General features: G+C 42.0%; 1 protein-coding gene across 1 annotated transcript; it reads left to right on the top strand.

The window, feature by feature from the left end:
- The first annotated feature begins 252 nt into the window (after positions 1–252).
- Positions 253–1,167, top strand: LOC116406841 (olfactory receptor 5B21-like). Its single transcript, XM_031891805.1, has one exon. The coding sequence runs from the start codon at positions 253–255 to the stop codon at positions 1,165–1,167; it is 915 nt and encodes a 304-aa protein (XP_031747665.1).
- The last annotated feature ends 12,645 nt before the right edge of the window (positions 1,168–13,812 follow it).

Below are 13,812 nucleotides of genomic sequence, written 5' to 3'. Positions count from 1 at the left end.
CCTCTTAAGTTTCAAAGCAAAAGAAGATCCTCCAGGGAAGGGAATAGACAACTGCCATTGACTTCTACATGATCTCACCAAGAAAGTCCAATAGTTGGTAAATAGTCCCCTAAGTCTGCAGTGAAAGTGTGGGGATATTTGTTACTCTTATTTTCTAAGAATAAACCAGCATCTTTCAGAAACGGATTTCACAGAACGTTTATTTTTTTAGACTTTTTAGACTTTTCAACCCGTTCTAGAGAGGCGAGAGTAATGGAAAATGGAACGTCTTACAATGGATTCTTTCTTCCATCCCTAAATACCCTAAGTATGCTAACCTTCCTGATAATGTACATACTCACATTGTCAGTAAACTCTTTACTTATCATTGTGGTACGAATCAATTTGCGGCTTCACACCCCAATGTATTTCTTCTTAAGCAACCTGTCCATCGTTGACATTGGCATAAGTACTTCAGTAGTCCCTAAACTTATCATAATTGCAATAACTAAGGATACCAGTATTTCACGTCTTGATTGTGCTTTACAAATGTTCTTCCATTCTGCCCTAGTAACGATAGAGTGTGTTCTTCTGGCTGTTATGGCCTATGATAGATACACGGCTATCTGTAAGCCTCTGCACTACAATACACTTATGAACAAGAGATTTTGCATTTCCATGGCTGCTGTCTGCTGTGCCGTGGCTTGTATCAATTCCAGCTTTCATGTAACATACACCTTCCAACTGCCCTTTTGCAGGTCCCACCATGTCAACCATTTTTTCTGTGAGATACCTGTTTTACTTCATCTGTCTTGCCAAGATACTTGGCTTCATGAGGTATCAATGTACATCGCAGCTTTTACACTTGGCCTTAGTGCGTTTATTTTAATTATTTTTTCATATATCTATATAATGTGCACTATCTTAAATATCCGTTCCACGGAAGGAAGACATAAAGCTTTCTCTACATGTGCCTCCCATCTCACAGTGGTCTCTCTGTACTATGGGCCTTTGGCGTTCATGTATCTACGCCCTCACTCCAGAAACTCTCCTAGCACAGAGAAGATTGTGTCCATTATTTACACTGTTGTGATTCCAATGCTGAATCCCATCATCTATAGCATAAGGAACAAAGATATCAAAGTTACCATACAAGGAATACTAAATAAAAGTAAAAACAAAGGCTGATAGAATTGTTTAATACTACATGTCATGACAATATAATGTTTACTGATAGTTACCAGAGTACATTCTGTCCACTGAATTGATTATACAGACAAAACTGTACAGTAGTGTCAGATCAAAACAGACATATCAGTTTGTTCCTCCTTGTAGTGTACATACCAGTTCAACTAACGGGGCCCATTTGTTAAAGCATAATGACCACAATTGCGAAAAATTTGAATTTTTTTCTAAAGTTTAGTACTTTTCGTAATGACAAACATAATATCGGTTTTCGTCAACTTCCACAAAAAAAGTCGAATTTTTGCAATGACTACCAACATTTCGGATTCATTCAAGCTTTGGTATTGTGACTTTCCTTGGGCCGGGTTGGAGCTGCATTGAGTCCTATGGGAGGCTTCCAAAATCATGCATTGAAGTTTCAAAGCCAAAAAGGTTTTCGCACTGTTAAGGATTGTTCGGATACGGAAATTCATGACTTTCGGATCAATCACAATATTTTCGTACGACCAAGAAAAGAATTTTCGAGACATTTTCGCACATCAGAAATGATCGTAGTCACTTCTAATTCAACCATCTGAATACCATGGTTTCATGAATGGACCCCTTAGTGTGCCTCCATTACATCAGCACTAGAGAACCATGGAGAACCAGAGCATGGACAATATAGATTAAGGAAGCCAGATGTGACAACAGACAAGGCAGCCTTAGGGGCACATTCATCAAAGTATGATTGTTTCCGAATACAAAAAATTTGTATTCAGAAATTTGTAAGTTTGTAAGATTTTGTACTGTGTGTATTTTTTCATTAATTTGCATGACTTTTTCGCACTTTGCGACAAAATGGTATTTGTCACAAGGAGTACGAAAGTTTCTGATTCATTCAAGCCATTGAGTCCTATGGGAGACTTTCCTTGGGCCGGGTTGGAGCTGCAGAGTGCCATTGAGCCCTATGGGAGGCTTCCAAAATCATGCACTGAAGCTTCAAAATCAGAAAGGTTTTCCCGATATTTATGATTGTTCGGATACGAAAATTTAGTGACTTTCGGATCGCCATTAAAATATTATCGTGATTATTACGATTTTTTTGTAAGCATTTAGGGACATTTCCGATCATCAGAAATTATCTGACTTTTACCCATTTCAGGATTCGAACTTGTACTTTGATGAATGTGCCCCTTAATGTGGTCAAAAGCCCATTGACGCTCTTGGTACCACACTACCATAAACTAGGAAATTTCTTTGTGAATTCAATATAAGGGATAATAATTGTAGCATTGTGGGCATTAAAGAAGTGACAGAACTCGGGTCTGTTTGAGGTTATTTGCTACAGGCCTCATTACCTACTACATATCCCACATATTATGTGGGAAAAATAAATGTTTATTTTTCAGGACGTTACTTAGTAGAGCTGATAAATAAGAACACTTCTGAGATGAGTTTCCCACCCTAGGCTTATACTCGAGTCAATACGTTTTTCCAGCTTTCTTAGGTAAAATTAGGTACCTCGGCTAATATTCGGATCGGCTTATACTCGAGTATATATGGTAAATCTAGCCTATTATCTGCTAGGGTCTCTGCACTTTTTTTTACCAGTAAATGTACTGTATGTGCTACACATAGGGTTAGGGTTAACCTAAAATGTGTTTTTTTCTGACCGTGAAACTTGATATGGTATAAATTAGAAATAACCACAATCATTTCTGTAGTTCCAAAATGTCTCGACAATGCTTTTATCGTTCGTAAGAAAATATCGCAATTGTGTTCCGAAAGTCGCAAAATGTTCGTAAACGCCACAAAAACATTTCTGGCTTTGAAGCCTTCCATAGGACTCAATGTCACTCGACAGATCAAACCTGGCGAAATTCTAGTCCCGATGATAATGTAACCAAAGCATTAACGAATTCCAAAATGTTTGTATTATTTGCGCAAAGTACATTTTTTTTACCGGAAACCACAAATAACCTAAAAAATGATTTTTTTTAACCAAAATTTTCACATACATCCCGAAACTTTATAATGCTATCATTTCAAAAAAATACGAACTTATCTCAAAATTGGTTGGTAAATGTACCCCAAAAACTCACCCACATTCTATTCTATTTATTCTTATGGGATAGAAGTGTATTTATTAAATGGTGAGTTCCAACTTTCACCCATTGATCAATATATTTCTTAAAATCCCATAGGAATGAACAGAGTTTTTATGTATTAAGCTCTTAATTCACATTTTGATTAATGATGAGCGAATCTGTTCCATTTCGCTTCGCCGTAAAATGGTGAAAAATCAGCGAAATGTGTTTGTCGCACAACTTTTTTGTCGCCTGCATCTTTTTTTTACATGACCGCGCCCAATTTGATGTGACCGTGCCTATTTTGGCACAAATTTTTTTGACAAATTTTTGTGCAGCGAATTTTCCCGCCAATGACAAAATGCAGGAATTCTCTGTGAATCCCTGGCCTGCCGAAAAAATGTGCTCATCGCTAATTTTGATAGATCAGCCTCTATGGGGCAGATCTATCAACATTCAACTCTCAGAGAAATAAAAACGAGTGCAACAAAACTAGGGATGCACTGAACCCAACCCTGACGGGTTTTGCCGAATCCTGAACCGAATGCGGATGCGGTGCATTCCTAAACAAAACCCAAGCAATTATTATTTTCCTCGAATGCTAGCTTATTTTTAAAAAAAAACAAAAACACTTGAACTGAATATATGAGTTTGGGTTTTTTTGTGGAAAGAAAGTTGACCTCCAGTGAGAATTACATTGTTGTCTATATGAAGGGGCCCATTTTCTAAAGGTCATGGGTTTTTTTCCACGATTTTTTGCACCAAATTTTTTGGCAATGCATCTCTCACTGTTACTGTACCAACTGTAGCATGTTCTATATCTACCTACAATTTTTGGGAATCTTCTAACCAAAGTATTTTAGTTTAGCTAAATTTGGTGGCCCATTCCTCCTTTTGTGATGGAGAGAAACATTGTGTCTCTTGATATCTATGTTGGGGACCCCCCCCATATCCTACCAAATATTATAGCTTGCCATTTATCTAAATTTACTTTGTAAATTAGAAGGTAAATGTGGGGAATAGTTTTCATTAAGTAGTTTTTTTAAGAACCCTCAAGTTTTATTTACCTTACAGTAAGAGAGGTCTGATTATTGTGGTGAAATGGCCTGTACAGTAGGGATGTAGCGAACCTAAAAAAAAAAGTTCGCGAACACGTTCGCGAACTTACGCCAAAGAGCGCGAATTTTCGCGAACTTTGTGAACCCCATAGACTTCAATGGGAAGGCGAACTTTAAAACCAAGAAAAGCCATTTCTGGCCAGAAAACTGATTTTAAATTTGTTTAAAGGGTGCCATGACCTGGACAGGGGCATGCAAGGGCAAAAATTTCTCTAAAAAATACTCTGTTGAAAAAGCGTTGCGTAAAAACGGGCAGACCTAGCGGAAATACGCGGCGTTTTTTGCTATTTCGCGCTATTGGCACCATGGAAACGGGATTTGCTTACACCAGTACTAGGCTGAAAAACGCCATGTGTGGTAGTGCGGCGTTTTTTAGGCTGAGAAAAAACGCAGAGAAAAAACGCAGCGAAAAAAAACCGCGGCGAACCCAAATTGCAAACATACGCGGAAAGTTTGCGAACTTGCGCGTTCGCGAACACCCGATGTTCGCGCGAATTAGTTCGCCGGCGAACAGTTCGCTACATCTCTACTGTACAGCAGGTATAGATTATATATAGTGATGAGTAAATTTGTCCCTGTTGGCAAATAATTCACAAATCTTTCAAAAGATTAGCAAAACGGGAAAAAATTTGAGAAACCCGAAAATGTTTCTCGACAATTTTTTGGTTGCGTGGCAAATTTTTACGCAGCGAATTTTGATGTCTGTTTTACCAAAGCAATCCGCCAAAGTCAAAAGGCGGAAATTTGCCACGAATCCATGCCTGCCAAAACATTCGCCCATCACTAGTTATATAGGTTGAGAAACATATCATCAGCGAACAAGCCTATTCTATGGGTAGTTTTACTTTATTTGAATACTTTTAATTGTTCCATCATTCCTTAAAATAGTCGTTAATGGTTCCATTATTACTTTAATTATTTACTTAAGCAGCAAAAGTGGGAACCTTGCATTGTTCACTGGATATGCCAAACTGATTTGATAGAAAACCTGAAACCAAAACATTTCCTGTTGGGTTTTTTTGCAACAAGAGGAGTTCCAAAAAAAACCCCAATCTTTCAAATGCCTTCTCTGTATCCAGACAGAAGCAGAGAAGGTATTTTTGCGAGTTCAACCCGGTTTAATATAAATCGACAGTTACTGTTCTGTTTTTTTATGCAGACGACTATTTTTCTTGGCGCATCGAATTTTTACACGGCAAATTTTGTCGCCCAATTTGTGAAATATTCCCCCAATGCTGAAACACGGAAAATTGTTGCAGTTCCATCAAAAGTTGCGTCAGAAAAAGTCACGCTCACGTAAAAAAAAGTTGAGGTTGTGACTCCGTGGGAAAATTTGCACGTCAAAAAAAAATGTGGTCGCGTAAAAAAGTCACGGTCGCATCAAAATAGGCGTGGTCGTGGCAAAAAACAACGTGGGCAACAAAAAAAAGTGGGACGTCAAGTGTGTTTTGCGGATTTTTGACCGTTTCGCAAATTTTACTGTTGTTTCGCTCATTTTTTGGTGAGGCAACACGGGACAGATTCGCTCATCACTACTAAGAATTGTTGAAGATCAGTAGCTTGAGTTTTATTACCATTTTTTCCCACATTTTTTACCTTGAAAATTGGTAAATCAACCTCCCTTTGTTCAGTGATGGGTAAGAACTTATATTGGGAACGTTATACCATATTGAAAGGACAGTATTTAGCTATAATTCAAATTTCATTTAAGTTGCATTTCAAATGCCCTGATTGTTAAAGAGTGTATATGTTTATGAAGCTATCATTAAAAATAGAATGTAGTTAGAGAAATGATAACTATAAGGACAGTAAACAGAAGTAATATAGTCATGCTGTCACGGTCGGCACCCAATACCAGAGCTAGTGCCAAGCACCCTGGTCTCGGCTCGTGCTTCACCAGTAGCGTGACCGCCTTTGGCTTCGGGAGGAGCCCTCAGCTACTCGGATGCCACCTGGACTTATACGAGAGGTGCAAAGCAGGAGTTCTGGCCAGCAATGGGGCACGACTGTATAAAGTCAGTTAGGCCAAAGATCACGGTACAAATAGGGTTAAACAAGGTCGTCTTCAGGCAGGCTAGGTCGGGGCGGGCAGCAATCAAGGATAGTCAGACAGGCAAGGGTCGTAGTCAAAGTATAAGCCGAGGTCAGATATGGATAATCAGAATAGTCAGGAGCAAGCCGGGTCAAAACGGAGAAATACTATCAGAATACAGGAACAAGAATGCACAAGGCTCAGGAAGGCACCAGGAATCGAATCCTATCACGGGCAATGAATGTAAGCAAAAGTCCCTTTAAATAGTTTGAATTTCGTGCCATTGCGCGATGACGTCATGACGCCAGCGTGCGTGCGCCTTTAAATTGCGGAAATGCGCGCGCGCGCACACTTAGGAAGGAGCCGGCACAGGAGGAGAACGGCGCGGCGGGCGTCCCCGCCGATGGCAGCGCGGTGGGCATCCCCGCCGCGCTGGTAAGTGTTTCATTACATTACCCCCCTCTCTAGGGGGGGCCACTGGACCCCCAGGCCTCTCAGGAAATCTTGAATGGAATTGCTTCCTGAGACGATCAGCCTTGATGTCATCAACTGAGACCCAAGAGTTCTCCTCAGGACCAAAGCCTTTCCACCTGGTGAGATATTGTAACTTACCTCTCACCAGACGGGAGTCGAGGAACTCCTGGATCTCGTACTCAGGCTGACCTTCAACCAACACCGGGGGAGGAACAGACAGACAACGAGTATTAGAAGCAGGTTTTAGGAGAGAAACGTGAAAGGTATTAGAAATCTTGAAATTAGGAGGTAACTGAAGACGGACAGAAGATGAGTTAATTATTGCAATGATGGGATATGGACCAATGAACCTGGGACCTAGTTTGGGAGAGGGGACCTTCAACTTAATATTTTTGGTAGATAACCATACCAAATCCCCCACCTTGTACTGAGGAGCCTCCCTACGGGATTTGTCAGCAGCTTTTTTCTGGGCTAGGGAAGCTGCCGACAACGAATCATGAACTGACGACCATATTTCAGAAAATTTTAAGACAGAGGAATTGGCAGAGGGTACCGGGGAATTAGAGCCAGAAAAAGAAAATGCTTTGGGGTGTAACCCATAAACGACAAAGAAAGGAGACCTCCCTGAGGAGGAATGGGTAGCATTATTGTAAGCAAATTCTGCCCAAGGAAGCAGTTCAGACCATGTGGACTGGTTATCGGATACATAGCACCTGAGATACTGCTCAAGGGACTGATTCACCCTGTCGGTTTGACCATTCGTTTGGGGGTGATAGGCAGAGGAAAAAGACAGTTCTGTACCAACCAAAGAACAGAAATCACGCCAAAATTTAGAAACAAACTGAACCCCCCTGTCAGAAATAATATTTTCAGGAAACCCATGAAACTTAAAAATGTGTGTGATGAATAAGTCAGCCAGGACCTTAGCAGAAGGGAGTTGTGGTAAAGAAATAAAGTGAGCCATCTTACTGAACCTATCGACCACCACCCAAATCACTGTCTTACCCTGGGAAGGAGGCAATTCCACAATAAAATCCATAGAAATGTGAGACCATGGTTTCACTGGGATGGGTAAGGGATTTAAGAGACCCTGGGACAGCTGATGAGATGGCTTAGAGCGTTGGCAGACTGCACAGGAATTGACAAAAGTTTTAGCGTCCTGTTTAAAGGAAGGCCACCAAACATGACGGGACAATAAAGAAACAGTTTTAGCAATTCCTGGATGGCCTGCTACTTTAGAATCATGAACCTCTCTTAAAACTTGTTCCCTAAGCTCTTCAGGAACAAACCATTTACCAGATGGGGTTTCAACAGGGGCAGAAGATTGTAAAGGAGACAATAAGGAAGAGAGATCGGACTCCAAGGTTGCAACAACAATCTCCCTGGGAATGATGGGAGTACATTCACTAGGGTCAGAGGAAACAGAATTGAAACTCCTAGAGAGTGCATCTGCCTTGGTATTTTTTGAACCAGGCCTAAAAGTTAAAACAAAATTGAACCTAGAAAAGAATAAAGCCCATCTGGCTTGTCTTGGGTTCAAGCGCTTAGCGGACTCAATGTAAAGTAAACTTTTATGGTCCGTATAGACCATCACTGGATGCTTAGCCCCCTCTAAAAGATGACGCCATTCCTCAAAGGCCAATTTAACCGCCAACAACTCCCTGTTCCCTATATCGTAATTTACCTCCGCGGGTAAAAACTTCTTGGAAAAAAAAGCACAGGGATGCAATTTATTGGTCATCGGGTGTCTTTGAGAAAGGACTGCCCCAGCTCCCACCTCAGATGCATCTACTTCTACAATGAAAGGGAGTGCAGAATCGGGGTATTTAAGGAAAGAGGCAGAACTGAACTCTTTCTTAAGAGTTTCAAAAGCTTGAACAGCCTCAGGGGACCACATACTGGGATCGGCGCCCTTCTTAGTTAGATTCGTGATGGGGGCTACAATAAGGGAAAAATTCTTAATAAATTGCCGATAATAATTGGCAAACCCAAGAAACCTTTGTACTGCACGTAAAGAAAGAGGTTGTGCCCAGTCCAGGACCGCTTTCACCTTACCAGGATCCATCTCTAGACCCTTGCTGGTAATAATAAACCCCAAAAACTGGACCGAAGAGACCTCAAAGATACATTTTTCAAGTTTCGCATACAGGTTATTCTCCCTTAGCCTTTTTAAGACTTCACAGACATGGATACGATGTTCATGGAGATTAGACGAGAAAATAAGAATATCGTCTAGGTAGACCACTACAAATACCCCTAGTAAATCACGGAAAATGTCATTGACAAATTCCTGAAAAACTGCGGGGGCGTTACAGAGCCCGAAGGGCATTACTAAATATTCGTAGTGGCCGTCTCTGGTGTTAAAAGCAGTTTTCCACTCATCCCCTTCCCTAATACGAATGAGATTGTATGCCCCTCTCAGATCAAGCTTGGTATAGACTTTAGCCCCCTTGACCTGGTCGAACAACTCTGAAATTAGAGGAAGGGGGTAGCGGTTTTTAACTGTGACCTTATTTAAACCTCTGTAGTCAATACAAGGGCGAAGACTACCATCCTTCTTACCCACAAAGAAAAAGCCCGCACCTGCAGGAGAACTAGAGGGCCGAATAAAACCCCTTTCGAGGTTTTCCTGGATATACTCCCTCATAGACTGAGATTCAGGTAGGGAAAGAGGATATGTGCGACCCCGAGGAAGTGAGGCGCCTGGAACCAGGTCAATGGGACAGTCATACTGTCTGTGCGGAGGTAAGGTCTCGGCAGCCCTTTTGGAAAAAACATCAGCGAAAGCCGAATAGGCTGCAGGTAAACCCTCTAGTAAGGTGTTCGCAATAACAGGAGGAATACAAACACCCCTACAACCATCGCCCCATTGAGTGACCTCCCCTGTAACCCAGTTAATTAGGGGGTTATGAGCCTGGAGCCAGGGTAACCCCAAAATGAGAGGAGAAGAGGCACCTTCGATGAGGAAAAAGGCTATCTCCTCACTATGAACATTATTTGTACTTAATGATAAGAAGATGGTTTTCTTATTTACCACCCCTGAGCCTAGGGGTCTTCTGTCCACCGCTAAGATTCTCATGGGAACATCTAGAGGAACCACAGGAATGCCGTGTCTGGCTGCAAACGTGGCATCTAAAAAGTTACCCTCGGCCCCAGAGTCCACAAAAGCGGACAAATTAATGGAGCCCGAAGGCCAGGTCAATTTGACTGGTAGCTGAACCTTAGAGGCAAATTGGGGAGAGGAAACGCCTGCACCCAAATGAAGCTCCCCTTCTTCATTTAGGCTGGGGCGTTTCCCGGCCTCTTAGTGCATTGCTTCAGAAAATGACCCTTGTCCCCGCAATATATACATAACCCAAGGGTCCGCCTGCGTGTCTTTTCCTCAGGAGAGAGATGGAATAGGCCTAGTTGCATAGGCTCCTCCTGAGGTGGAGACACTGGGGAAACCAAAGACTTGACATTGGGCACCAAGTCAGGTCCCATATAAGAAACCCCAGAAAAATTAGCATGACCCCTCTCACTCCTTCTCTCCCTCTGTCTCCTATCGATCTGGATGACTAGGGACATGAGATCATCTAGACTGGACGACAAGGGGTAATTCACCAGACTATCTTTAATAGAGTCAGATAACCCGACACGGAACTGACTGCGCAGGGCCGCATCGTTCCACTCAGTCTCTCCTGCCCACCGGCGGAACTCTGTGCAGTATACCTCTACCTCCCGCCTCCCTTGGCGCAGTTTACGAATCGCCGAATCGGCTGATGATGCACGATCTGGGTCATCGTAAAGAACTGCCATAGTATCAAAGAATACATCAAGGGAAAAACGGGCAGGATCAGAGGGAGACAGTCTAAGGGCCCAAACTTGGGGATCCACCACTAGAAGGGTCATAACAAATCTTACTTTTTCCACACCCGAAGGGAAAGAAAGAGGAAAAAAGCTAAGATACAGTTTACATGCCTCTTTGAAGACGAAAAATTTAGACCTGTCTCCAGAGAATTTCTCTGGAAATGCAATTTTGGGTTCTTGGGACCTGAAAGTGTTACCCCCCAAAGCATATGAACCCACAGGAGGGGAAGAACTAGGAATTGGCTGCTGCTGTGAAGCTTGCGGGGTCTCCAGCTGGCGGGTTAAATTGTGAAAACCCTGCAGGAGATAATTTTGTTTTTGCTCCTGATCCTCCAAGCGCTGTAGCAGGGCAGTAAGAAGCGCTTCAGTAGTAGCAGATGGAGCGGGAGAAGCAGCAGCGGACTCAACGTGATCTTGGTCCTCCATGGCCCGTGATAATGTCACGGTCGGCACCCAATACCAGAGCTAGTGCCAAGCACCCTGGTCTCGGCTCGTGCTTCACCAGTAGCGTGACCGCCTTTGGCTTCGGGAGGAGCCCTCAGCTACTCGGATGCCACCTGGACTTATACGAGAGGTGCAAAGCAGGAGTTCTGGCCAGCAATGGGGCACGACTGTATAAAGTCAGTTAGGCCAAAGATCACGGTACAAATAGGGTTAAACAAGGTCGTCTTCAGGCAGGCTAGGTCGGGGCGGGCAGCAATCAAGGATAGTCAGACAGGCAAGGGTCAAACCGGGTAATCAATACAGCAGGATGAGACGAAATCGTAGTCAAAGTATAAGCCGAGGTCAGATATGGATAATCAGAATAGTCAGGAGCAAGCCGGGTCAAAACGGAGAAATACTATCAGAATACAGGAACAAGAATGCACAAGGCTCAGGAAGGCACCAGGAATCGAATCCTATCACGGGCAATGAATGTAAGCAAAAGTCCCTTTAAATAGTTTGAATTTCGCGCCATTGCGCGATGACGTCATGACGCCAGCGTGCGTGCGCCTTTAAATTGCGGAAATGCGCGCGCGCGCACACTTAGGAAGGAGCCGGCACAGGAGGAGAACGGCGCGGCGGGCGTCCCCGCCGATGGCAGCGCGGTGGGCGTCCCCGCCGCGCTGGTAAGTGTTTCATTACACATGCTTGTTGGAATCATTTGAAGAAGAACTTTAATAAAGGGAATGCACTAAAAGTTACAAAGGAAAAAAAATTGCAACTTGTCCCATAAATTTTTCATTGTAAAAACCCTAACAAAATATAGAATCCCTAATCTTTTTTTTCCTAGCAATTAAATCAATTAAAGCAAAGGTAGAAAAGTGAGAAAGCTTTTTCAGAAAGGTCTATGTAAATAAAGCCATAAGCACTTACAGTAACGCTGCACTGAGTCCTCTATCGAAACACAGGATTTCTTGTCTTCTTTTTCGTAAACATGTATTTGGGTATCTGACTTCCTCTCTCAGAAAAATCCTTCATTCCCGGGGCCAGAGACTGTGCATCTCTCATCCCTCTTCTGCTCCCCCTCCCATAAGAATTCATAAGAACTCACTCCCCCCTCCCTTAGGAATGTGTCATCTGAGCTACCAAGGCTTGAGCTACAGCAGGAAGCTACTTAGACCAAGCTAAAATGGCAGCTGCCATCTTAAACAGAGAAAGCTTCTAGGGCTCTTTACTCAGGTATGGTAATGCTTTCTGCAGAATAAATATAGCGTTCTAGGTGGCACTAATGTGGTGAATCTGTTGGCAGTAAAATGCCAAAATGACTTTCCTTCTCCTTCAATACTTCATCAGGTTACCAAAACATATATTGAATATAAATTCTTCACAGGTAATTTTTTGCACAAAATTTAGAGATGTGAAATTGCATTGGGAGTTCCATAATTAATGTATGATTTCATTAGGGACTTTCCTCCTATCTTGCTCTTGTGGGACTAATGGCTCAGTAAAGGTATTTAAATGCAAGGAGCGCTCCCATTAAGTTAGCTCTAATTTACAAATGAATATGAAGGCACAGCGTGCAGGTACCATTCCTGATTTATTTAGGAAAAAGCACTAATTCTAAAGTCATGATAAATGTAACATTCTTTATGTAAGGTCAGGCTACGGAAAATGTGCATTTATAAATATCCCAGAAAAATCTAATAAGTTAAAAAATAATATTATATATTTATATATTGCAAATGAAATGAAGTTATTGCAAGTTTCTTGATATACTGAGGTATCTGTATAAAGGCAAATGTTCTAGATGTTCTAGATGTTCTATAGCTACATATTTATACCAGAGTTATATTTAAACTACAACTCCTGCAATCTGAATAAGATCAGCTACAGATGGATGACATCCATGGGTACCACTGTGAAGTCTACTGGAATCTACAATTCAGTGCCAGCCATGTAGCTCTTCTTTGCCTGGCCAACCAGGATGTACAAAGCAGCAGGGCTGCTCATTGTATAAACTTTAGAAGTGACAAATGATTTTTCACGTCATTATTAGGGTGCTCTGCTGTAAATCGACCAACGTTTGGAGGTAAGGCAGATTTTAGTATATTGTGAATATACTGCAGGGATAAGAGAAGGCCAGCTAAAGAGAGAGCTAAAGAGACTGTACTGATGTTGTTTTTAAACAAACCTTTATACATTCCAGGACTTACTGTGTACAGAAGAAAGATCTCTTTCATAGGATATTCACCCTGGATTTACACTATCAAAGAAAAATCTTTCTTTATATCAGGGCCCAGTCACAGCCCTGATCTTTATCCACTTGAGCAGAAAGTTATATAACATCATTTCTGGTAGCAGATTAAGGAAGACTTGCTGGGACAAGTTAATCTATTCTGACTACACATTGCTCACTATGGGGTTACTACACGGAGCAACACTAAACAAAGCCTTAAGAGTAAACAATTGGTTAGCAAGGAATCTGTGGTCCCTGGGGAAAACACCAAGTGAAGAAGGGTTTGATTGAACATCCCTAGGCCTATATTAGATAGATAGAAGTTCAACATTTAGGCTGCCACTTCAATAATAAAAAAGTTGCGTTTCATTTAGGAGATCGATTGAATATTTATCTATGCTAGCGCATATATTTTAAAAAAACAGGGGTAAGCCACCATACCACGTC

This window comes from Xenopus tropicalis, chromosome 8, assembly GCF_000004195.4.
Source record: "Xenopus tropicalis strain Nigerian chromosome 8, UCB_Xtro_10.0, whole genome shotgun sequence".
NCBI classification, from domain to species: domain Eukaryota; kingdom Metazoa; phylum Chordata; class Amphibia; order Anura; family Pipidae; genus Xenopus; species Xenopus tropicalis.
This window is presented reverse-complemented; position numbering and strand designations above follow the sequence as displayed.

Bases quoted from the DNA above. Each gene is read 5' to 3' on its own strand.
- LOC116406841 (XM_031891805.1), top strand. From the start codon at position 253: ATGGAAAATGGAACGTCTTACAATGGATTCTTTCTTCCATCCCTAAAT.